This window comes from Odocoileus virginianus, chromosome 20 (genome assembly GCF_023699985.2).
Source record: "Odocoileus virginianus isolate 20LAN1187 ecotype Illinois chromosome 20, Ovbor_1.2, whole genome shotgun sequence".
Taxonomy (NCBI): domain Eukaryota; kingdom Metazoa; phylum Chordata; class Mammalia; order Artiodactyla; family Cervidae; genus Odocoileus; species Odocoileus virginianus.
The window spans coordinates 40,986,411-41,012,539 of NC_069693.1; the positions used below are offsets into that span (position 1 = coordinate 40,986,411).

The 26,129-nt window shown below is 41.2% G+C and overlaps 1 protein-coding gene across 10 annotated transcripts in view; it reads right to left on the minus strand.

Annotated features, from left to right (window-relative positions):
* The window catches only part of CYLD (CYLD lysine 63 deubiquitinase), a 64,593-nt gene extending 48,015 nt beyond the window's left edge, over positions 1-16,578 (minus strand). For 2 of the 10 annotated variants that reach the window (XM_020891564.2, XM_020891558.2), the window contains exons 1-5: positions 16,396-16,487; positions 15,789-15,869; positions 9,523-10,174; positions 8,081-8,383; positions 5,868-5,973 (exon numbers count right to left, since the gene is read on the minus strand). In XM_020891564.2, coding sequence (XP_020747223.2) covers positions 5,868-5,973; positions 8,081-8,383; positions 9,523-10,026 — 913 coding nt within the window. In that variant the 5' untranslated portion in view covers positions 10,027-10,174; positions 15,789-15,869; positions 16,396-16,487. Of the gene's footprint in view, positions 1-5,867; positions 5,974-8,080; positions 8,384-9,522; positions 10,175-15,788; positions 15,870-16,395 lie in introns of all 10 variants that reach the window. The other 8 variants (XM_020891563.2, XM_020891557.2, XM_070451313.1 and 5 more) reach the window with 8 other exon arrangements.
* Positions 16,579-26,129: the final 9,551 nt, after the last annotated feature.

The window sequence follows — 26,129 nt, forward strand, 5'->3', positions numbered from 1 at the left end:
ATAAAAAATAAATCACCCTTACATTCTGCTGGCAGGAATACAAACTGTTACAGTGATTACCAAAAGCAATTTAGCAGTATCTAAAACAATACAAACGCATGCAGCTTTTCACCAAACAAACCCACTTCTGGAAATTTATCCTACAGGTAAGTCAGCACATGTAGAAAATACATATGTATAAGGTTAGTACAGCATTGTGTATAATAGTAAACATTTAGAAACAATACAAATATCCATTAATAAGAATCAATAAATTAGGGAACCACAATACCAATGGAAAATATGTACTATAAAGAATGAGAACCTCAGATATACAAAGACATCTAAGATAAAAAGTAAAGAGAATAAAGCATGTGCACAATAAATATTATCCTTCACGCCTCAAAAGGGAAGGAAGACTATGTATTTATACTCTATAAAGAAACTCTTGAGAGATATACAAGAAACTAATAAAAATAGCTACTGGTGGGTGGCAAGGAGTGGAGTGAGGGGGCAACTAGAGCAGAGGAGATAGAATGGAAACAAGACAACCTACTATACTGCTTCATTATTTTGATTTGAGATATGCAAATGCATTTCTTATTAAAAATTATTTTAGTAACTTGATAGTTACTAAACTCAAGGGTTTTTGCCTTGGTCAAAACACCAACGATACAATGCATATTTTATTACCATATGGTCTTTCACCTCAAAAGGAAAAAACCTTAAATACTTATCTCTAGTTAATTATATGCATACTGAAGTATTTAGGATGAAGTGTACTGAGGTCTGTAACTTATTTTGCAATGTATTACAAAAAAAAAGATGGAGAAGTACATGGATAGAGAGATGGATAAATATGATAAAGCAAGCATTATACAAACATGTTAATTGTAGAAGCTAGGTGGTGGGAATAGGGATCTTCAATATGAAAATCTTCCAACTTTTCTATGTTTGAAATTGCATAATAAATGTTGAAAAAATATTTTATTAAAATTTTAAAATAAAGAACTCACAAATCAATAAACAGACAAATCAACAGAAAACCGAGGAAAGACACAACCAGGTATTTAATAGAGGACATAAATTTTCCATAAACATATGAAAATTATTCAACTCTACTTGTGATGAGGGAACTACGATTAAAACCACCCTGAGGTACCATTTCTCAAAGACATCAGACTGGCAAAAATTTTAATGGGTACCAAGTGTTGAAGAGGATATGGAAATATTCAAAATCCAAACAACTAGTGACATTAGAATGGGTTATTAAATCATGAAGTATTCACACAATGAAATATACTATGAAGCAGTAAGGGTAAACAGCCTACTAATACTATCATTCACCAGAAAGAATCTCAAAATATAATTTAAGTAAATAATGCAATCATTAGAGAATACAATCACTATGATTCTATTTATCCAAAGTTTAAAAACAGGCTAAATTAAACAAGCTATTACACACCAATCCAATCCAAGCCACCACCTTCTGTCTCTCATATGGATAACTGCAACAGTCCCCCTCCTGATTTCCCTGTTTCTGCCTTCTAACTTGCAGCCAGGACTGTCATTTTTAAATAGAAGTTACGTAAGTTGTCCTTCGTGCAAAATCCACGTTAGCTCCCCAACTCCCTAGAGTAAAGCCAAGATTCCATACACCAGCCCACTTGGCCCTGCATGGTCGAGCTTCACTACCTCTCCCATCACTGTCCCTCACTCAAGCTACAGTGAACCCCTTGCTATTCCTCAAGCTGGCCAAGCCCTCAAATCTCCTTCATGTTAAGAGTTCAAATGTCAACACATTAGACAGGCTCACTGGGACTACTCTCAGTTCAGTTCAGTTCAGTTCAGTCACTCAGTCATGTCTGACTCTTTGTGACCCATGGACTGCACACACCAGGGCTCTCTGTCCATCACCAACTCCCAGAGTTTACCCAAACTAATGTCCACTGAGTTGAGTCGGTGATGCCATCCAACCATCTCATCCTCTGTCATCCCCTTCTCCTCCTGCCTTCAATCTTTCCCACCATCAGGGTCTTTTCAAATGAGTCAGCTCTTCATATCAGGTGGCCCAAGTATTGGAGTTTCAGCTTCAACATCAGTCCTTCCAATGAACACAGAGTCTTTTCCGGCACCACAGTTCAAAAGCATCAATTCTTTGGTGCTCAGCTTTCTTTATAGTCCAACTCTCACATCCATATGTGACCACTGGAAAACCCATAGCCTTGACTAGACAGACCTTTGCTGGCAAAGTAATGCCTCTGCTTTTTAATATGCTGTCTAGGTTGGTCATAACTTTCCTTCCAAGGAGTAAGCGTCTTTTAATTTCATGGCTGCAGTCACCATCTGCAGTGATTTTGTAGCCTAGAAAAATAAAGTCAGCCACTATTTCCACTGTTTGCCCATCTATTTGCCATGAAGTGATGGGATCAGATGCCATGGTCTCAGTTTTCTGAATGTTGAGCTTTAAGCCAACTTTTTCACTCTCCTCTTTCACTTTCATCAAGAGGCTCTTTAGTTCTTATTCACTTTCTGCCGTAAGGGTGGTGTCATCTGCATATCTGAGGTTATTGACATTTCTCCTGGCAATCTTGATTCCAGCTTGTGCTTCATCCAGCCCAGCGTTTCTCATGATGTACTCTGCATATAAGTTAAATAAGCAGGGTGACAATATATAGCCTTGACATACTCCTTTTCCTATTTGGAACCAGTCTGTTGTTCCATGTCCAGTTCTAACTGTTGTTTCCTGACCTGCATACAGGTTTCTCAAGAGGCAGGTCAGGTGGTCTGGTATTCCCATCTCTTTCAGAATTTTCCACAGCTTGTTGTGATCACACAGTCAAAGGCTTTGGCATAGTCAATAAAGCAGAAATAGAGGTTTTTCTGGAACTCTTTGGCTTTTTCCATGATCCAGCAGATGCTGGCAATTTGATCTCTGGATCCTCTGCCTTTTCTAAAACCAGCTCGAACATCTGGAAGTTCTTGGTTCACGTATTTGCTGAAGGCTGGCTTGGAGAATTTTGAGCATTACTTTGCTAGCGTGTGAGATGAGTGCAATTGTGCAGTAGTTTGAGCATTCTTTGGCATTGCCTTTCTTTGAGATTAGAATGAAAACTGACCTTTTCCAGTCCTGTGGCCACTGCTGAGTTTTCCAAATTTGCTGGCATATTAAGTGCAGCACTTTAACAGCATCATCTTTCAGGATTTGAAATAGCTCAACTGGAATTTCATCACCTCCACTAGCTTTGTTCATAGTGATGCTTCCTAACGCCCACTTGACTTCACATTTCAGGATGTCTGGCTCTAGGTGAGTGATCACACCATCGTGATTATCTGAGTCGTGAAGATCTTTTTTGTACAGTTCTTCTGTGTATTCTTGCCACCTCTTCTTAATATCTTCTACTTCTGTTAGGTCCATACCATTTCTGTCCTTTATTGAGCCCATCTTTGCATGAAATGTTCCTTTGGTATCTTTAATTTTCCTGAAGAGATCTCTAGTCTTTCCCATTCTATTATTTTCCTCTATTTCTTGCATTGATTGCTGAAGAAGGCTTTCTTATCTCTCCTTGCTTTTCTTTGGTCCAAAGTCAGAAGCAGAGGCTGTGAGGAGATACCCCATGTCCAAGGTAAAGAGCAGCAGCTGCCCTTTGCTGGAGCAGCCATGAAGAGCTACCCCATGTCCAATGGACTACTCTACATAAAGTAAAAACAAAATCCCACCCTTCACACCCCAGCACACCCTTTCCCCTTACCTTGCTCACTATTCTCCACTCAATCAGCATCCAATTGACCACTATGGTTATTTAGTCGATAAGTCATGTCCGAAACTTTGTGACCCCATGGACTGTAGCCCACCAGGCTCCTCTGTCCATGGGATTTCCCAGGCAAGAATACTGGAGTGGGTTGCCATTTCCTTCTCCAGGGGATCTTCCTGACCCAGTGATGGAACCCACATCTCCAGCATCTCCTGCATTTGCAGGTGGATTCTTTACCACTGAGCCACCTGGGAAGCCCCTAATTGACCATATATCTCATTCATTATCTGTCTTCACTCTCTAGAATAAAAGCTCCATTTCAAAAGAACTTTTATTTGTTTTGTTTCCTACTATATCCTCAACACCAAAAAAAAAAAAAACCCATAAGTAAGGGTTTAATAATATTTGATGAAGGAACAAGCCTTTGGAAAACTGCTTTTTAGACAATAAACATTTATTGTAACATCAAAAGGTATTTCAACTTATAATATCACAAACTATGTTTCTCCGTAAGCAGACATGAAAAGGTAAATTAAATATTACTAGATAAAATATCAAGCACATGTATGCTTCCCCTTGAATATAAAGCATTCATTTCCAAAGGAAGCAAAGAAATAGCTAAGAACCCAACGTGTAAGAAATTAAAACCTGATTTTAAAGAAATCAAGGAAAATAAAGTATGTCAGACTTTTACAAAGCAAAATTGAAACAAAGTTATCATTTGAATCTCATTTCTCCAACTAAATTAATGTATTCTTGCTGCAAGGCTAAAAGCTAACGTAGAAAGCATTTCCTAACTCAGCAAAACAAGCATTTATAACTTGCCAAGTCAACAGGGAATTTGGAACAGCAAAGAATACAGGCTAGAAGGAATCTCAAGAATCATCTAGTATTAATTAACCCTTTCATTTTTACAAAAAAAGAAACTGAGGCCCTGAAATGACCTGTGGGGTACTAAAAAGTGTCCTATGTCAAAATCAGCAATAACACTGGTAGCCAAAAAAACCAAACCATTTTGTTCAGTTGTGATTCTTGATATAATAAAAGTCAGTTTTTAAAGACTCAGAGACAAAATACATCTCCATAGAAACAATATTTCCAAGTATACACGTGAAGCTGAAGTGTATGTTCTTCTATACAGGTTTTCATATCCCAAGTCAACACATAGGACTTGGGATGAGGAGGTACTGAAAAGGGCAGAGCTTTCTAATCAGACAAGCCTGGATTTGAATTCTGGCTCTACCAAAATCAAGTAGGATCTTAGTTGATCCTAGCGAATCTTATCCCTATCTAAGCCCCAGTTTTTTTCATCAGCAAAATGGGGATAATTAAGACCTACCTTATAACTTTGTCAAGAATGTAGAAGTCATCTAATTAAGAAATTCATAATTTGTGGCTATTAAATGCAGGCTTTCTGACAATTCATAGTTGCATAATATTCAATGAGAATGGCCAACTTGGATTGCCTCTGTATGTTTCATGATTAACATACTGCCAGTAGACTAGCTTCTAACTGGAATTCTACTAAGAGCAGGGAGAAGGTGATGCTGATGCTACTAACTATAAGAATTTATCAATTAGTTGACAGCAGCCATTAGGTGCTACTTGTTTGAGGTAAAATAAAGGTTGCTTAAGATTATTTCTAAGGTGTAAAAGTTGAGTGGTCTGTTTCTGATTACAGAGTCACGAAGTCATATCAATTATACCACCTTGAAACTGGAAGAGATCTCATGAGGTATCCATCAAGAATCCTCTCCACAATATATTAGATTACATTAAAATGACCAACTTCTACTAAAAGGCTTCTAGTTGAAACCAAGCTCTCACTCAAACAGATAGCAGTTTTTTATATTTTCTGACTCTTGCAATTATCAGAAAAGGGTTAAAATAGACAAGTAATGAAAAACTGAATGATAACAAATAAAAGGTACCCCACACTCACATACTTTTAGAAACGAAAATCTTTAAGTATTTTTGTTTGGGGGTAAGGAAAGATATTCTATGTAGTAACAATTCCATAATATAAAAGTCAAGTTCCAAAAATGCATCTTGAAGCTTATATTTCTATCCTCAGAACTAAATATGTCTTAGAAGCTCTGCCTTAACAATATATATAACACAAAGAAAACATACCTGGGATGATGTCATTGATATGCAAGAGAAGTGTACTTTCAACACTTGCAAAACTACAAAGCTGCACTCCATCAAATCTTCCATCCCAGTTGCCAATAGGATTATCCTAGAAATTAACAGAATAAAATTCTCCTCAATAAAACATAAATATGAAAGCATATTTTTCACAAGAGGATCCTCTAAAAAATGGGATCCAAGAATAATCAAGTCATAGAAACCCACCTGGTGAGCAAGGGATCAAAGTGTTCATCATACTTGACTGGACAATAAATAGTCGATATAACATATATCTGCACTGGTAGATGCAGTAATCATACACTGTTTCAAACAGAAAGCTGTCCCTAATTAACCCTAGCTTGCTCTAATCATTTCTTCACATTCCCTGAGCACTAATATAAATGATCAATTTGAATTCCTATATAGACAGGAATTCTTTTCTATAGACAGAAAGTCTAATTTTTCAGTTGTTCTTTTGTCATTCTACAGATATGCAAGAATTCTCTCCAAACTGGAGATCTTTATATTAATAACTTTATATTCCAGTGTAGCACCAACTTGTCCAGTGCTGTTCATGGAGTTAAATTAAGAAGACAATACAGTCAGACAATTGCCCTGAGCACCAATGTGGACAGCATTCTAAATGGCATTAGAAATAGGAGATGAACACTATTGCATTAGCCAGAACTTTCCTTTCAAGGACTGCACTAGAGGGATCTGGAACGAATGCTTGCACAAGCCAACTGGAAGACAGACAGAGACAGGGGGAGAAGTCGGTGGTGCAACGGCTTGGCAGACACCCCAAGTAAACAAGATGCTTCCTAGACTGCGATCTAAGGAGAGGAAGGCCTAAATGGCTTTTGCCAAGTTTGAGGCCTAAATGACCTAAAGCAAAAGAAAACGAACTCCAATGAACAAGTTCTAAATATTTAAAGAATAATGGTTTAAAATGTGTTTTATTTCTAGCTATCCCGAGGGACCTACGTATTTAACTCTGGCTCTAACTTTTCACATGGTAAATGTTCAGTAAGTGTTTGTCTAAATGACAGAGTGAGGTTTGCCTAACTAATGGGTATCAAATAGAATTTCCTAGGATTTCCGAGCAAAGTGTAAGAGAAACTTACACTAGAGCATTCATATCCTACCCAAAGTATAACTGAATAGATAAAAATAATCACTAAAAGCACCATGAGTACAAGAGTCTATTACAACCTCTCAATTCTTGCTGGTGTTTAATAATGCTGTATGAATTTTCTTCATTATACCTAACAATTCTTGTCCATATTTTCAATCTATGATAAAAAATGTTCTCAAGCCTTTTTCTTCTCCTCTTAATCCCACAGGTACTGTCCAATCTGCCATATTGAGATGTATTCAGTATTAACACTTATGACTTTAAGGTAACAGTAACAATGAGTGACACAAACAAAAAGACAAATACTGTATGATTCCACTTATATGAGGCACAGGGAATAAGCAAATACACAAAGACAGAAAGAATTCTGGTTGTCAGAAGAACACAAGCTGAAAGGAGTGAGTAATAGGGTGTTATTGTTTAATAGGTACAGAGTTTCATTTTGGGTTGAAGAAAATGTTCTGGAGATGAATAGCGGTGATGGGTGCACAATAATGTGAATGTCCTTAATGTCACTTTAAAATGGATAAATTGGTAAATTTTATGTTACATAAATTTTACCACAATAAAAAAACTTTTTGAGTGAAATACACCCTATGAAGGCACTAAATTGCTTTTTCCTCTAAAGCAATGTGCTGTTCCTCTATTCAGGCATTTTCCATAAGTGATTTTTACACATAAATCATTAAAATCAGATCAGTCAATAAAATTCAGCAAAACATTATAAAAAGAGAAACACAGATTACCAAAAAAAAAAAAAAAAGCCTTTTCAAAATAAAGAAAACTAACACATAATGCAATATATTCTGGTGGGGTTTTTTTTCTGTTTATTACACAGCAAATTTAAAGACTGAAAACATTATTTCCATTTATTCAGACTGGAAAAATGAGTAACTATAATTCTACAACTAGACTCCTGTCCCATATCAACATTCCTTTACTAAAGATGAGTTAGAACATGCTCTTTAAATTACTACAAATTAGTCCATTTTAAGAATTCAAAGTGTTCACTCTGTACCTAAATTGGTTATAAAACTAACAGATACATACAACAAAGACAATAAAATTCAAAATTTCTTACCATGTCCACACCAACAAAATATCCTAAGCTTTCTTTGCCTGGCAAAACATCACAGAATATAACCGTTCCCGATTCTATAGTTTCTCCAAGCTTCAAAGAAACTCTGGAGTTTATTTCCAAGGGGGGAAGTTCAACTTGCATTGTATCCACTGGACCTGCATAATCACTTTCCAATCCAGTGTCGTCATCTTCTATGAGTTCTAGCTTGTCCAACGCAACAAATACTCCACAATCTTCATCACACTGAAAAAGCTGCTTCCCTTGATATACCCCATCAGTGAATCCTTGGCCACGACCTTCTTCCTAGTTTTTTAATGAGAGAAAAAAAAAAATCAGTGACTGATAGAGAAAGATGATCCCTAAGAAAAAAGATGCACTCTGCAGACTTCAGAGAAATCACTGAACAAATTCTAAGTGACACATATAAGAAATATAATTATTAGCAATTGCCATTGAATATAGGGTGTTCAAAAAATAAGGAAAAAACTGTATATGATGCTGAAATAAAATTACATGATAATTTTAAATCATAATTCTACTGTGAGAGAGCTTGGGCTGGATTTCACATTGTGGTTTTAACAAAAATTTTGTCATAAAAAGAAAAACTTACTTTAACAGTAATGTTATCTCCATTTATTGAGCACGTACTATGTGCCAGTCACCATTTTAAATCCTGAATCAATATATCACAAAAACACTGCAAGTTGTGTATTAATATTACTATTTCACAGATGAGGATGCACATTTAGAAAGCAGTTTGGTTAAATAACCCAGTAACTCAGCTAGTAAATGGCATAGCTGGGATTCAATACTCCAATTGTTTTACTATTGCTCCTTTAAAAACTTAAAAAGCAAACGAAGCATGAAATTATATTTGCAAGAATGTCAAAATGTAACTAATATTTAAATTCTTAAGAATATTAATTTTGGAAACATTATCACAGAGTTCTTGGTTTTCTTTTCAGTGGAAACAACAACATGATTTTCACATATATTATCAGGGACAGCTAAAAGCCAGTTCAAATTGCTGCAACTTATATATCCAAATCTTGTTACTTAAGAGTATACTTTAAGCTAAGAAACCTACAGATGATAATGTCACAGGATAATTAACAATTTTAAGTAATTTGTTTACAATTGCTGAGTTCATTTTTAACATTCAATGTAAAATCTCTAAGATATGAAAGTCTTCAATAAATACATGATCTATTTGTATATTTCTTCCTATACGTAGTTTTTCAGTTTTCGAAGCATCATCTTTGTATCATCTCAACCTACCATTAGAAAGTAAATCCCTAGGATTACAAACATTAAAAAATATAGAATTCTGGGAAAACTTATTTTGCATTCAAAAAAGGAAAAAGAAAAATGTATGTGCACACAGACACAGACACACACACATATAAATTACACAGCCCACTAAAATGACTTATCAAACTTACCAGTAATTCTACTCCAAAGAATATTCCCGACACTGTCCTCTCTGCTAATAAAGGTCCTCTGAAGCGCACAACTCCAGGAAACTTTTCTTCCCCAGATCTCAGCTGGACTTTCACAGGGCAGCCCACATCTATTTGGAGGCCTTTACTTAGTCTGTTTCTGTTTTTAAACAAGCTGAACCTCTCTTCACAATTGGTAATTGCCAAAAGTAACTCTGTGAATTTCTCATTTATTTCTACAACATCCTTTTCATCAACAAACAGAACTGCATGTGGTTGCTCTAGAATTTTTAATCCAATCTGATTTTTCTTGCCTTTGGCAGAAGGAATCCTCGAAAGCCCCACAGAACGGTCTTGGATATACTGTCCTATACTTCCCTTTGGTACTTTAAGGAGTTTTTGTGTTTGTTTGTCTGTAACACTGCATTCTTGAAGAAGCAAATAAAAAATCCGCTCTTCCCAGTAGGGTGAAGTAACTTTTTCTTGGCTCCATAAGCCTGAACTCATTGTGATATTAACTCCAAAATATTAACTCAAAAAAAAGGGAATTACTAAGTGTGTAGTAAAACCACAAAAGATAAATTCATTGGCAGTCCCAAAACATGTTTTTAGCAATTTGGTGTCCATGCTGTAAAAAGACAGCAAATCAAAATGCCTGGAGGACAAGCAAAGAGAAACTTTACACTTCATTCTACATGAGCTAAAATTAAGGTCAAAGACTTTTTAAATTCTTCATTCAGCTAGTAAAAACACACACATACACATAATGATATATTTTCAAAAATACCTTAAGAGGTTAAAAGACATACATTATTACCTGTACCTACTGTAATCTTGCATATTTAATAAAGGAGATTCAATTGTAAATTATCTCCAAAGACAATACAATAATGTTTGTTTCCAAGGCACTGAAATTTATGAACTCAGATTCTAGTAAAATATAATCTTATTAAATATTCTGACATTTTTTAACTTTAAAAAGTAAAATTAATAGACTCTGCCTAACTTAAATGAATAAGCTGCTGTATTTGGGCAAAACACACAAATCAAAAAGGCTATTATATCTATACAAGTAGTTTAAGTAAAAAGTTACCCATCACAATTATTATGTTGAACAATTTTATCAATAAAAATATCATCAAATCACATTCTGAAACTTCAACCACAATTCATTTATCTGTGTGCCATATTTTGATAATGGAACATTTTATCTAACTCAGCTTCATTTTCTCAATCTTACACATTTTGTCCTTAATAGGCAAATGTTAATCATATTAATCATAGCTATCATTTAATCTCTCTCAATCATAAACATCAGATATTATAAATCTGCTTATATTAATAATTTCTTAAAAGTCAATTTTGTAGCCATCAAAACTTGGACTACTACATAAGGAAGAAATATAACTGCAGTATAGTATCAAGCATAAAATGTTTTTATACCACAAGTTTAACTATGCAGACTAGGAAGAAAAGATTGTTTCTTTTTCACTTTCAAATTTTCATTTGAAATTTTTACAAGGATACTAATCTTTCACAATTAAAATAGCCTTCTCAACCTTACTTGAATCACAGGCTTAAAACTATACAATTTCATCAATTCAAGTAAAGACTTTAATTTCATTATGTTAATTCATTATCTTACTGAAAACAATGGTTCTTAGGTATTTTCTGTCACATGCATGTGGCTATTTGGTTTCTAAATACAGTATTTATTCCATCCTCCTATGAGCAGGTGATATCCATTTCCATTATTCAGGATAACAGCAGCAGGTGACAGCAATATCATATTCATCTATTTTATTCTTGGAGTTAAAAAATAAATATTCCTAAAACTAAAGAACCAAATTTTAAGTTTAGCCATTTAACTTAATGATTACATACATAACCTGGCAAATCTACACACATAATAATATTTCTTTTATAACACATCAGTAGTTAAGGAGGTTTTTCTATGATATAAAGTTTTCATTAATAAAAAGATCCTCTACAAGCTAGAATGAGGCATGAAGACTGCCCAAGACAGGGTAAAGGGCTTTGCTGTTCTTCAAATCAACATCACTGAAATATATGAACAACATTTAGTGCAGGCACGTAGCATCAAGTGGTTTTCTCTTTTTCTATAATGTGTCTTAATTCCACTTGAGGGCACTACTTCAGCAGAAACAGGATCAATTTACATTTGCCACTTATATAAGACACCTGTGGAAACCCTTATCTTGGCATCATATAAACAAAACTCCTGCAGTGAGCTACCCAAACAGTGACCCAAACATTAATTTGGCTCTATTCCTTAAAAGTTCCCAAATGCAGTATTTGTTATTGCAGGCTAAAATTCTTTTTAAATGTCAGGATTTTTCAACAAGGAAACAGTCTCAATTTTATCTTGAGCACTGAGTTATCGAAATAAATGTAAATCATTGTATGTGGCTTTCACTATGAAAAGATGTTTGTCTCTTTGCTTAGAGGTTTTATATTATGCTTTTTCTGAGTTCTTCTATCTGCCTTCTCTAGATTTACACTCTACCATTTTCCCTTGCCATCAGCCATTTTCTGTGGTTTCCTGCAACATGCACTTGACTTCTTTTACAGCTTTCCAGCTTACTATTTCTAATCAGTTCTGAGAAGCCAGGTAATGAAATATGGTTGTGTGTTTAAAAAGATAAAACAATAACAAAAAGAGGAATACATAAATTCTGAACAGGTCTTTAGAAGTAAAGCGTATAGGCTTTATTTCACAGGCATTATTTCTGTTGCTCCAGGTAGGATGAGATGGTCAAAAAGCAACTCCTAAAAAAGTGAAGTTGCACTGTCCTTTTTCAAATGTATTTAAATATTTTTAGTCAAAATTATTTTTAAAGTATGGCAATTCTGTTTTGAAAAGAATTTTTTTAGTTCCAACAAATTATGCCTTCAAATATTAAAATTAAAAAATTCTTTGAATCTTAATAATTAGTATATGCCAACAATTCCTGCTGGATTGATTCTCCAGCTTAACAATCCATGTCACAATTTAAAATAAAAACTACCAGTGCTAATGGAATATTCCAAGACAAAGCTAAATTACTATATGGAAGGCATTAGGACACCCTATTTCAAATCAATTTGATTACAAAAGGTTTTTTGCAAATCATTTCAGAGACAGTACACAGTTAAACCAACTACTTTGGTTTATAAGAAGGTTGTGGGAAATTTAACAACAGTTATTATGAACCATATTTTAAAGTGAACTACACAAGGAGCAGTAAATTTTTTCTGACTTGCATTAGCACAAGTAAGAGTGAACAAACTCATTAATAGCAGTTGTCATGTTAGACAACCAGAGCAGCCAAAGTGAAAGTTATAAAATATTTTAAAAGCATTATCCAAAAATAAAAAGGATGTGGTTTTTCCTCTTTTAAAGGATACATGAAGAAAGAATAGGTTTGGAACTATCATATTAAAAACTGATTCTCCTGATTGTAACTGACAAAGTTAAACAGGAAATATTATGGTTCTACTAAAGGTATATAAGACAAATTTAATGATCATTAATATCTCAGTAAACTGGCATTACTGGAGGAGGAAATGGCAACCCACTCCAGCACTATCTCCTGGGAAATCCCATGGACAGAGAAGTCTGGCAGACTGCAGTCTATGGGATATCACAGAGTCAGACACAGCTGAGCACAAGCATGATACTGGCATCACAGCAGAATATGCTCACAGAGACTGTTCTCCCACTGTAGAAATGAATATGAGGCCAACATTCTTCTTTCACTGGGACAAGCACAACACTTAAGTCTTAAGAACCCCAAGCAGTAAAAACTGACTCAAGACCATACCCGATTTAAATCACATTGTCAGTGAGTTCTTTATCAATCAAGGTTTGTTAGCTTAGTATTTTTATGCACTCAGCACAGCATTCGAAACTGAAAAATACAGAAGATTTAAGATATGACGGCTGCCCTCATTTCTGGCCTAATTGTTTAAAAATTGACTCTAACAATATACTGTACTTCACTTTGAAACAATTCATCTTAAGACCATTGTACTTATTTCAGGCTAGAAAACTGAGTAAATACTATAAATGCTGAATGAACATTCTCAAAGAGTTGTAATACAATAATATTTTTAACCCTGAAGCTACACTGAATAGGGCTTTCTTTTGACATTTCAGATGAGGTGGGGGTCACACAGATATGAAAATATATATGGTTACCTAAGCTTGTTGATGGGCCTGGACCCTGAGTAGAGAATTTAACCGTATTACAATAAAGTCATTAAACCAAGATGATGGTGGAAAGGCACAAATATCAGTTTCCTATCAAATGCAATGAAAAGAAGATGATCAAGAAATAAGTTTTAAATTTTTAGTTCTAAAAGATAATATACAGCACAGATGAACAACATTAACTACATAAAACTGACAACAGCTAATTTATCTAGAAGAAACAATGTCATTTTGAGTCTCAAGTTACCAGGTTACTGTTCAAAAAATTCCACTAAAGAAAACAAAAACATACAATTCAGTAACGTTCTGCATCTCCTGAGATACCTGGACTTGTTTTAAAAATCACAAGGGGCTATATAAATCAGAATAAAAATTACAATACCAAAAGCTGCCCATAATTACAAACGGCAAAGAAGTATGGAGGTTAGTGTGAATACCCACCAAAAAAGAAGATATACAGAACTTTTTCCAAACTCTTCTAGATAACTAGAATAATTATCATTTTAAAAGAGAATATTTCTCACTGAAAGAACAAGTTTGTACATTCCCAAACAGCAGATTCCAGAAAAGCGACCATGCCAGAAAAGAGTCCGTTTTCCTCACAGTTTTACTTGTGACCCAAGAACACATGTATTCAGTCCCTAAAACAAGTGGGATTTATGAGGTTTAAAACAAAGTCCGGCTTCCACATCTACATATTCATGTCAAAAGAACCAGGAACACTCTGGTCTCACCAGGGTTAAACCTGGCCACTACACTTCCAAACTGTGAATTCCCTAAGTCCTTCATCTTTCTATTTCCACTGCCCAAACAAGGGCCTGACAGTATGTTAGACATTCAGTACAGGAGAAAGGAATGAATGATTTGGTTAACTCTGGTGATAATAGTGAAAGCCAAATTTCCATTTCCTCATCCTAATCATTTAAGTGATTAAAAGCTTCTTTTAAAAGAAGACTCAGAAGTTGAGTATTTAATGGTTTTTACCTAATCTCCTAGATAAATAATAATTCTAATTCTCTGACTCAATGAAGGAATGGTCAGTCTTTATGCCACTTCATTGATGTGCACTTAAGTGGAAATAAATAAGGTAAATTTCACAAATAGGAGAACTTGTTTTGAGGTTCATTTGAAACTGGGTTTCAGACATCAGACATGTCTACATGTGGTTGTACAATTCTGTAAAACCAAAGAAAATACCCTGACAAATTTAAGATCACCTAGTGAGGACAAGGAACAAAATACTGAAAGTTTGATGAATAGGATAATTACTCCTGTCTTCTTATCTAAAGACTTCCTTAAACAAAATCACAGTTCAAGCGGTCCAGATCACAAGAAATCATTCCTGAAGCACGTCTGTTGTTTTATATAACCAGTGCCCTGCTCTTACTAGCTCCTCACAAAAGTTACCTCCAAAGAAAGGCTTCTTCCAAAGAGTACTGTAAAATTTTGAAGCAGAACATTAGAAAATGTTCTGGGTATTATAAACACTCACAGTATATGAATTTCCAGCAAATCATTTTCACCTAATATTGTGCTAGTTCAAATCCACCCACTACCCAGGAGGGAACTGGCAAGCTAAATTCTTAAACCATTCAGTCTCCTCGGGGCGTGAGGGGGTGTACAGAAAACCAACGCTTGAATGAACACCCTCTCTCAAGGCCTGGATTTTTCTCCAGGAGCCAATGACTGCAAAAGGAACAATCTTATTAAGATCCCTATTAGCTCTAAATCAAAAGCAAGGCAGGGAATGCTCCTTAGTTAAGCTAACCATATAACTTTCCAGGGAGCATGGGGAGAGGATAGGGGCAGGCGGGATGGGGGCTGAGAGACTGAAAGGCTTGGTGGCTGGAAGACGACAATCATCCTAAAACATGCAAATACGACGGGGCGGAATAGAAAAGATGCCAAGTACATGAATAACTGGGCAGCTGACCCGGCTGAGAACCAAACCCAGGAACACCATCTTCCATCAGGACTTCACGATTTCCCCAGAGATCTTTAATATGACAATAAGGGGGTGGGGGCGGTTGGGAAGGAGGAGAAAAAGAATGAATACCTTGCTTCAACAGAGCGCACCTTTCAACTAAAGAACTCCAGGTTGTTGTGTAAAAGCATCCTCACCCTGGAAAGGGGGAAACTGAAAGAAAAAGCATGACACGCCATTAACGAGGGCAGAACCCCGACTGCTCTTCCTGGACTGGAGCCACAAACACTCCAAAACCGATCGACCGATACACCCCCAAGGCACCGATGGTAAAATTATAACCCTGCGCTCTCGATGCCAACCCGGGCCGTCGGATGCCTCAGTTTCCCGATCTGTAAATGGGGGGCTCAAAAGGGTAGACAGATTCCTGCGCTGCTCCCACACCACGTCCTCTCTTCTCGAGAGGTCCCGGCGGCGGTGACCACGCTCCCACGACTCAGGAGCCCTTTCAGGAAGGCCTGGGGATGGGGGAAGCCCCGGGGGTGGGGAAGCCCAGGCTGACGTCAGCTGGCTCAGCACCCCGCGGGCCTGGCGGGCTAAGGGCCGGGACAGGTAACGGGTCGGCGATCAGGGCCCGACGGCCGCGGCGGCAGCTCGAGGTGCCCAGAGGCCGGCGAGGGACGCCCGAGGGGCCGGGTCACCAGTCGCTCGCCCGCTCGACCACCGCTCACTCACTCACCTCGCGGGGCGGGGCGTCGCCCCTTCCCCAGTCTCTCAAGCCCGCTTCCCGGGCTGGCCCTGCCGTCCCACACCCACCGCCCTAGTATTTACCTCAGACGCGAGAGCCCCCGCGCAGCCAAACCTGCTACCTGGGCCCGCCCCCACTTGCCCCGCCTCTGAACCGCCCAGGGACGGAGGGAGGGAGCGGGGGCGGGGGGGGCAACAGCCGCTCCAACCAATCGCGGCCCGAACTGCATTCCTGCGCACGCTCTGATTGGGCCGCCCTATGATAGACCTTCCTCCAATGGCTGCCGGCCCGGAGCGGACTGAAGGGACTTTCCGCTCCGTCAAGCTCGGTCGAGCCAAAGGGAAAGTGGAGGGGCGGGGAAGAGAAGCGGGGAGATGGGGGCGGAGACCTCTGACTGATTGGACGAAAGACTGCTGGGGCCGCAGCACCATTGGCTGACACTGGAGCCGGGGCGGGGCGTTGGGCATCTCCCGGCTCCACCTCCCAGGTCTGGGTCTTGGCTTTGGCTTAGCTGTCAAAACTCCTGTAGGTTGAGAGTTTGTAGCTGGAGTGGGAAGCGGCACAGAAGCGAGCTAGGAATAGGATTTCAGGATTCCATGAAAAAGCAAAGCTTTAGAATGAGACCTAAGTTTGAATCCTTTGCACTTTCAGTTAGTAGCCGCTTGACTTGGGGAACTCACAACCACTCTGAGCCTCAATTTCCCCATCTGTAAAATGGAGATAATCGGATTGCCTGTCTTACAGGATGGTTGTGAAAAATCGTATGTAAAGTTCCTGACACAGCAGGAGCTCAGTAATGTTAAACCTTTTCCTCTTAGATTCTGCCTGCGACCCCTGCTGTTTCTGAACCTATCTTGCCACCTATCCTAGTATGGAGGGAGGTCTCCCTGAGGTGATGGAGAAAGAATTTCCACTCGCGGCCTCCTGTGGCTCTGCACCCCTGGCCACCAGCCAGGACTTGGCGTGTAGTTAAAGATCCTTCAATTAGAAGGGAGGTTTCTGAATCCCAAAAGTGCTCAAAATATTTAAGGAAGTGCTTTTTATAATCAGTCCCAGAGCTTTGCAGCATGCCTTGCTGCACTGGATACTCCTGTTAATTAATTTCTTCTCCTTTGACATTTTAAGTACCAATTATAGGAGAAGGTGATTAATACAGAGGAAGGAAGACATGTGGGGGGTGTGTTTGTGTGTGTGTGTGTGTGTGTTTAATCATGAGAGGGAAAATTTCTTCAGTAGAAAGTGACATTTCTGAAGACCTGGGGAATTTAAACCAGTTAGTCCCTAAAAGAAGTCACATGAGTGATTACTAACAGTACTGGCAAACAGGCCACCCATCTCACTTGCCATAAGCAGAACTTGCCAGAATGAAATGGACATATTTTGAAAACCTCAATCCACTCTTGTCCCTCCTTGGTGCATCCTTATATATCCACATGATCACACTGCAGGAGAAAGCAATAAAATGGGAATCAAGAGGTTTAACTCTTAAGTGTGGCTTCAGGCAACACTGTTCCCTTCTAGATCAAGATTCTCCATTAAAAAAAAAAATAGGACTCAGAAATCACAGTCTGGCTATCTGGAAGAAAAGTACAGCCTGGGGGCTGTTTTTGCTTTATCCACGCAGTGAGGAGGAGGCAGTGGAGTGGGGGAGAAAGACTGAATCCTTTTCAACAGGGCAAAAGTTTGCCACACTCCTTACCACTCCCTATTTGATTCTGCTGGCACTTACATTGTCTGCCAGCTCCTGAAGGCATTTGGATTTGCTGCTCCTGGCCTAGAACAGTTTTGTGTACTTTTTTTTTAATTGTATTTATTTTTGGCTGTGCAAAGTCTTTGTTGGTGTGTGGGTTTTTCTCCAGTTGCAGAGAGCAGGGGCTACTCTCTAGTTGCGGTGCACAAGTTTCTCACTGTGGTGGCCTCTTCTGTTGTGGAGCATGGGCTCTAGGGCATGCCAGTCTCAGTAGTTGCAGCTCCCGGGCTCTAGAACACAGGCTCAGTAGTAGTGGCACAAGGGTTTAGTTGCTCTGCGACATGTGGGATATGCCCTACCAGGGATTGAACCCGTGTCTCCTGAATTAGCAGGCGAATTCTTTAACCACTGAGCCATCAGAGAAGCCCTTCACGTCCTGATGATGGCAGTTGATGCTGCTGAGCCCTAGGAGGCTTCAGGAAGGCTTTCTTCCCTACCAGCAGTTGTCAGCCCTCCACAGATTCCCTGAATCAGACACTGGCAGAGCTCAAATTCATCCTAGAGACAGTCTTCTAAGTCAGACCAGATAAATAGGGCTTATCCCAGTTACTGTCTCCCATCAATTGGTAATGACCCTTAAAATATTGTGTTGAAAATAATTCTTAAGCTGTATTCAGGTTCACAGGGAAGAGAAAGGCTTGCCAGGGGATGAAATGGAGAATGGTGTCATGGTGCTATTATTTGCAGTCCTTGGTAAGCCAGCCTCTCATTTTGCAGATGGGAGAAAACAACATGTCAACAGTCACCCATGAGATGAGCTGGGACCCTGATTCTCCTAATTGCAAGCCAGGGCTTTTTCTATCTCTATTTAAATGGATTCTCCAACTGACATGCCCATCCTCTCTGCCTTCCAAATCCTCCTTCATTTAAGGCTTAGTCAGAATCCACCTGCTTCCCAGGGTCTTTGCCATTGGCTCCAGGCCCCATTGATCCCCTCGGTCATCTACCCACCACCCGCAGCCTCTTCCACTCAGCCTGGCCCTGGCTTCAGTCAACTGGTGGTTGAGTTACTGAGCCGGTACCAGGAGGCACAGTAGTGTAGGAGAGAGATGCCACTCTCACTTGCCCTTTGGCAAGGAAGACACCTTAAAGGAATAATTACACAGTCACTTAATTAGGGAGACTAGAGGAAACCTCAGAAGGAGAACTGCTCTAAGCACACATCAAAGGTGACCGGGCACTCAGGGAAGCCCTGTTTGAGGAAGTCATCTTTAAGACGAGGTGGGGGACTTTCCTGGTGGTGTAGTGGGTAAGACTCTGCCTGCCAATGCAGCGGACACGGATTCGATCCCTGGGCCAGGAAGATTCCACAGACAGCAGAGTAACTAAACCCATGTGCCACACTACTGAGCCCACATTCTAGAGCCCGAGACCTGCAACTACCAAGCCTGCCGCAACTACTGAAGCCCTCGGGCCTATAGCCTGTGCTCTGCAACAAGAGAAGCCCCCACAATGAGAAGCCCCCACACCGCAACAAAGACCAGTGCAGCCAAAAATAAAAATAAATTAAAAGTTTGAAAAAGATAAAGTAGGAAAGGTGACTGGTAGTCAAAGTGAGGGGAGCACCCCAAGCAAAGGGACCATGCTACATGACATATTAGAGGAACTGGGGGTGGGGGGGGCAGAGCACAGAAAGTGTGGACAAGAAAGAGCCAGGCAGGCAGGACCTAGTGAGTCACGACCAAGGGGTAGCTAGTCTTTAACTCAAGAGCATTGGGAGCCCTCTGAAGGGTGTTAAGCAGGGTGGTAACTGTAACTTGAAAAGACCCTGATGCTGCGAAAGATTGAAGGCAGGAAAAGGGGACGACAAAGGATGAGATAGTTGGATGGCCTCACCGAGTCAATGGACATGAGTTTGAGCAAGCTCCAAGAGATAGTGAAGGACAGGAAGCCTGGCATGCTGCAGTTTATGGAGTCACAGAGGGTCGGACATGACTTAGCAACTGAACAACAACAACTGTAATTGTACACTATCTTGCACACTTCTCTATTGCACACAGCAGGACCCAACAAAAAAACCATTGAATTGAGTGGAGCTCTTTCCCCCAGGAACTGGGACCCTCCTGGTCACCTGGCAGGGACCTATGACTAAGAGTAACACCCAGTCAGGACTCAACAAAACCTTCTCACGCACGGTCATGGTGATTCATGAGACCTGCCCCAAATCGCTGCCCACAGGCTACCCTCTACTTCCAGCCTCACCAAGTTCACTGTAAACTTTACAGCCTATTTGCACAACCCAAGGCAAACTCTTGAATTTCACACTCCCACTGTAATCCTTCCATCTCCCCCATCTCAGTAAATGGAAACTGTCAGTTTTTCGTCCAACCTCACATGGGTCCAGTCATTTTCCCACCACTTCTGTGACCATGTGCAAGAGACATCACTTTGCCAAAAAAGGTCCATGTAGTCAAAGCTATGGTTTTTCCAGTAGTCATGTATGGATGTAAGAGCTGGACCATAAAGAAAGCTGAACGCTGAAGAATTGATGCTTTTGAACTCTGGTGTTGGAAAAGACTCTTGAGAGTCCCTTGGACTGCAAGGAGATCAAAGCAGTCAATCCTAAAGGAAATCAACCCTGAGTATTCATTGGAAGGACTGATGCTGAAGCTGACACTCTGATACTTTGGCCACCTGATGCAAAGAGCCGACTCATTGGAACATATCCTGATGCTGGGAAAGACTGAGGGGGGGGCAACAGAGGATGAGATGGTTGGATGGCATCACTGACTCGATGGACAAACCCCAGGAGATACTGAGGGACAGGAAAGCCTGGCTTGCTGCAGTCCATGGCGTCACAAAGAGTCGGACATGACTGAGTGACAGAATAGGAACAAATCATGAGGCTAAGTGGGACCAGGTGTCCCCACAGGCAAAGACACCCTACCAGTGCTTTCTCCGTGATAAACCAGCATGGTGTTGCAATCATGGCTGAGTCGAAAGCCCTCCATCTCAGGGATGTGCTTCTCTCTTAGTGAGAGCAGACTCCAGACACAACTGCGTAGGGGTCCCCAACCCCCAGTACGGGCCTGTGGCCTGTTAGGACCTGGGCCGCACAGCAGGAGATGAGCGGTGGGAGAGCAAGCAAAGCTTCATCTGGACATAAGCAATACACTTACGATGTCACTGTCTCCCATCACCCCCAGGTGGGACCGTCTAGTTGCAGGAAAACCAAGCCCAGGTTTCCCACCGATTCTGCAGTATGGTGAGGTATGTCATTATTTTATCATATATCACAATGTAGTAATAATAATAAAGTACACAATAAATGTAATGCCCCTGAATCATCCTAAAACCAGCACCACCCCCCCACTCCAGTCTGTGGAAATATCATCTCCCACAAAACCAGTCCCTGGTGCCAAAAAAGGTTGGGGACTGCTGCAACTGAACATTCTGTCTGGGGGCTTTTACTCCAGTCACCTAAAAGCTCTCTCAAAATAAAAGAGATTAAAATGCTTTAATCATCTTTAAACGAATCCAACCGAACTATAAATCCTTGCTTCCCATAAGAGTTATTTGCTGTTATTGATAACAAATGAGTTCTGTGTGGTTTAGAAAGCCCACAGAGAGTGAAAGGGTTTCATGCTCTCCACTGAGATCTTTGTGCTGTATCTGGAATCTCATTTTGAGCAGCAGACACATCAGGAATAATCTCAGGTCCCAGGCAGCCTTCCTCCCTTAGGAAGGAGACGCTAGAAGTGTCGGGGGGAAAAGTGACTCATTATTATGATCTACCTTCTATTTCTGCTTCTTTTCAGCAAATGAATTCTCCCCTCATACACCAAATATTTGAGGACTTCCCTGGGGGCTCAGTAGTAAAGAATCACTTGCCAATGCAGGAGACTTGGGTTCCATCCCTGGGCCAGGAAGATTCCCACATGCCACAGAACAGCTAAGCCTGTGTGGCACAAATATTGAGCCCATGCCCGAGAGCCCAAGAGTCGCAGCTACTGAAGCCTGAGCGCCCTAGAGCCCATGCTCCACAAGAGAAGCCCCCCCCCCCATAATGAGAAACCCTCACGCTGCAACGAAGTAGCCCACACTAGCTGCAACCAGAGAAAGCCTGAACACAGCAACGAAGACCCAGCACAGCCAAAAATGAAAAGAAATATTTGAGCACTTACAATGTGCTAGGTACCATTCTGGATTCTGAGGATGCTGCCGTGAGCATGGCCTAAGTTCTCATGGAGCTGACATTCTAAAGGAAGAAACTACGGGGATGAGCTGGTCATGCTGAGAAGACAGGGTTAAGCAGAAGAGGGGAGAAGAGGGGGTCAGGGACTGCTATTTTAGGTAGATCGTTCAGGGAAAAGCTCCCTTGATGAGGTGGCATGCGAACAAAGACCCAAAGTAAATGAGGAAGCCAACCCTGCTGCTGTCTAGGGAAGAATGTTCCCATAGTGCGGAACAGGCAAGCGTGAAGGTCTGGGAGCCGCAGTGCACTTGGCGTTTTCAGGGAACAGTTGAGAGGCCAGCGTGGCTGGAGTGGAGAGACTAGGTGTGAGTAATGGGGGTGAGGCCAGAGAAAGCTCAGGGGTGGTCCAGGCCATCAGAGGCCCTTGACTTTCACCCAGCACCCAGTGGGAAGTCCTGAGGAGTTTAGATGAGAGTTCTGGCTCCTCTGACTTATGTGTTAATGGGTTCACTCCAAGGGACAAGGGTCAAAGCAGAGAGACCAGTGAGTGATCAAGCAAAGGTGGGCCCCGAAGAAGCTCCTTTCTTCCTAGGGGTGGGGGAGAGCAGGTGAGGAGGAGGAAGATGAGGAACTAAAGGTATCAAAAAAGAAGATCCAGATAAAGAAGAGATGCAGGGGATTCCCTGGCAGTCCAGTGGTCAGGACTCTGCATTTCTACTGCCAAGGGGTGGATTACAACCCTCCCAAGAGGAAGGATTTTCAGATAATTGACAGGGGAACAGGCAGCACTTAGGGGTTGGATTTGTGGATTGTTCTGGACGTGATGATAAGTAGGATTAAGTTTAGAGAGAAACAGAGGGACACCTTGGGGACTCCAAAGAACTTGGATTGCCAGCATGCCCAACTGCAGTCTGCTGCCATGTAATTCTTGGAGGGCAACTGCTCAGGTCAGTCCCCGGTCTTGTTAATGACCTTGCTGCTGCCCAGGGCCCGAGGCCCCGAGTCCTCCCTGGTGCAGGCTGTACCCAGGTATGTGCCCAACCACCATGTGCCTCACACACTGGTCTGCACCAATCTCCCGAGCAGGAAAGGAGGCGTGAAGATGTTGGTGCAATAATGATGCTGTATGTAATCTCAACTCAGCCCTCTTGGAATGGGATTCTGCCTCCCACATTTCTGTGGGGTGTATTCATTTCAGCATCTGGTTTTGGCACTATAGGTTTTGGGGGAAAAAAAACCACTCAGATTGATATTTTTTTTTCTTCTAAGTTGATAGTGAATCTAATTAAAGTCTCAAGCTCTTTAAAAAATTCTGTTGCTCTAGTACCTTTTTTTTTTTTTCTGCATGGAAGAATTATATATTCTGAGCTATAAATCTCAAATCTATCTGCTCAAGGATAAGCCACTGGCCACTAACACACATCTTTCAGGCAACCTCCCTGTTGGAGAATTTTGAGTCCTAATTCGCAAGTTGTCTGCGGAGGCCTAGAATGCTTTGGATGGATCTACTGGAAAATCCCATGGACGGAGGAGCCTGGTGGGCTGCAGTCCATGGGGTCGCGAAGAGTTGGACATGACTGAGCGACTTCACTTTCACTTTTCACTTTTATGCATTAGAGAAGGAAATGGCAACCCACTCCAGTGTTCTTACCTGGAGAATCCCAGGGATGGGGTTGCACAGAGTCGGACACGACTGAAGCGACTTAGCAGTAGCAGCAGCACTAGCCTTTTGCAAGTTAGGAAACATCTACTCTGAGCTTTGATAGTAGTCACATGTCAAGATCTCAGTATCACCTTTACCTGACTCTCTTGACCTCTTCTCTTCCCATAATCCCTCCCTGGGTTATGTCATCCAAGCCCAACGACCAGTGTTCATCTTTTGATGTTGAGGCCCCCCGTTGCTGTTATATCTGGTGGTGATCACCCCCACAGGCTCCAGATCTATGCTCTAACTTGGCATCTCCATTTGACTTCTCCACTTAGATTCCTCACACTGGAAAATCCAAACCATAAGTCTCTCTTTCTTCCAAACTTGTTTCCGACCTGTCTTCCCCAGGTCCCTAGTTTCTCAAGTCAGAAATCTTGAGAGAGTGGCACTGACATATATGCACTACCTCGTGTAACATAGGTAGCCAGTGAGAACCTTCTGGAAAGAGCAGGGCGCTCAGCTCGGAGCTCTGTAATGACCTACACGAGTGGGGTGGGGGAGGGGAGGGAGGCTTAAGAGGGAGCTATATATGTATATATATATAGCTGATTCATATCATTGTACAGCAGAAATTAACAGAGCATTGTAAAGCGACTATACTCCAATAAAAACAATTATTGGGATGCTGGGAAAGATTGAGGGCAGGAGGAGAAGGGGAACGACAGAGGATGAAACGATTGGATGGTACCACCAACTCAGTGGACATGAGTTTGAGTAAACTCCAGGAGACAGTGAAGGACTGGGAAGCCTGGCGTGCTGCAGTCCATGGAGTCGCAAAGAGTCAGACACGACTGAGCGACTGAGCAGCAACAGAAAAAGAATCTAGGCGTCATCCTTGAGTCCTCCCTTTCCCTCAGCCCTCTCATCCATTCCGTAAACCGTTGGGAATTCCAACGTCTCTGGAATCCATCATTGTCTCTCCACCTCCTCCGATGCCCCCGGTGGCTGCCCAGTGGCCTCTCCCCAGCAACGGCTCCTGGATGGTCTCTCTACTTCCTCTTCCCCTCACCCCTACCCCTGTGCAGCCCAGTCCCTTCTCCACCCAGAAGCATGAGAGACATTCTTTAAATGGGTCACTTAGAACTGCTTGGAAGTCTCCAATAGCCCACCATAATTCTTGCCCATGGTCAACTAGGCCCTTCATGAATTGGCCCTATCTCTGCAGACCCACGTGGTGGACTCTCCCCTGAGCTTGCCTCAAACACACTGTCAGTGTCCTGTGGCTGCTGTGACAAATGATCACAAACTTGGTGGCTTCAAAATGACAAAAACTGGACCTCCCTCAGTCCAGAGGGCTTCCCTGGTGGTTCAGAGAGTAAAGAATCTGCCTGTAATATAGGAGATTGGAGGTCGACCCTTGGGTTGGGAAGATTCCCTGGAGAAGGGAATGGCAACCCACTCCAGCATTCTTACCTGGAGAATTCCATGGACAGAGGAGCCTGGCAGACTACAGTCCAAAGGGTCACAGAGAGTCAGACATGACTGGGTGACTAACACACACGTGGGCCAGTGGTTAAGAATTCACTTTCCAATGCAGGGACACAGGTTCGAACCCTGGGGGAGAATCCCACATGCCACAGGGCAACTAAGCCTGCACACCACAAGTACTGAGCCCGTGCTCCCAAGAGCCCGTGCTCTGCAACAAACGAAACCACTGCAATGAGAAGCCCACTTGCTACAAGAGTAACCCCTGCTCGCCACAGCTAGAGAAAGCCCATGCGCAGCAATGAAGATCCAGTACAGGCAAAAAAAAAAATATCAATCTTTTAAAAGATGACGCAAATTAATTCTGTTTAATCCTGGAGGTCAGAAATTCAAAATGGAGCTAGAACCAAGGTAGTTGCAGGACCACACTCTCGTCAGAGGTTCTGGGGGGAAATTTGTGGCCTTGTCTTTTCTTAGTGACTTCCCTGGTGGCTTGGATGGTAAAGAATCTGCCTGCGAAGCAGGAGACCCAGGTTCGATCCCTGGGTCAGGAAGATCCCCTGGAGAAGGGAATGGCCACCCACTCCAGTGTTCTTGCTTGCAGAATTCCATGGACAGAGGAGCCTGGCGGGCTACTGTCCATGGGGTCACAAAGAGCTGGACATGCCTGAATGACTAACGCTTTCACTCACTCACTCTTGTCTCTT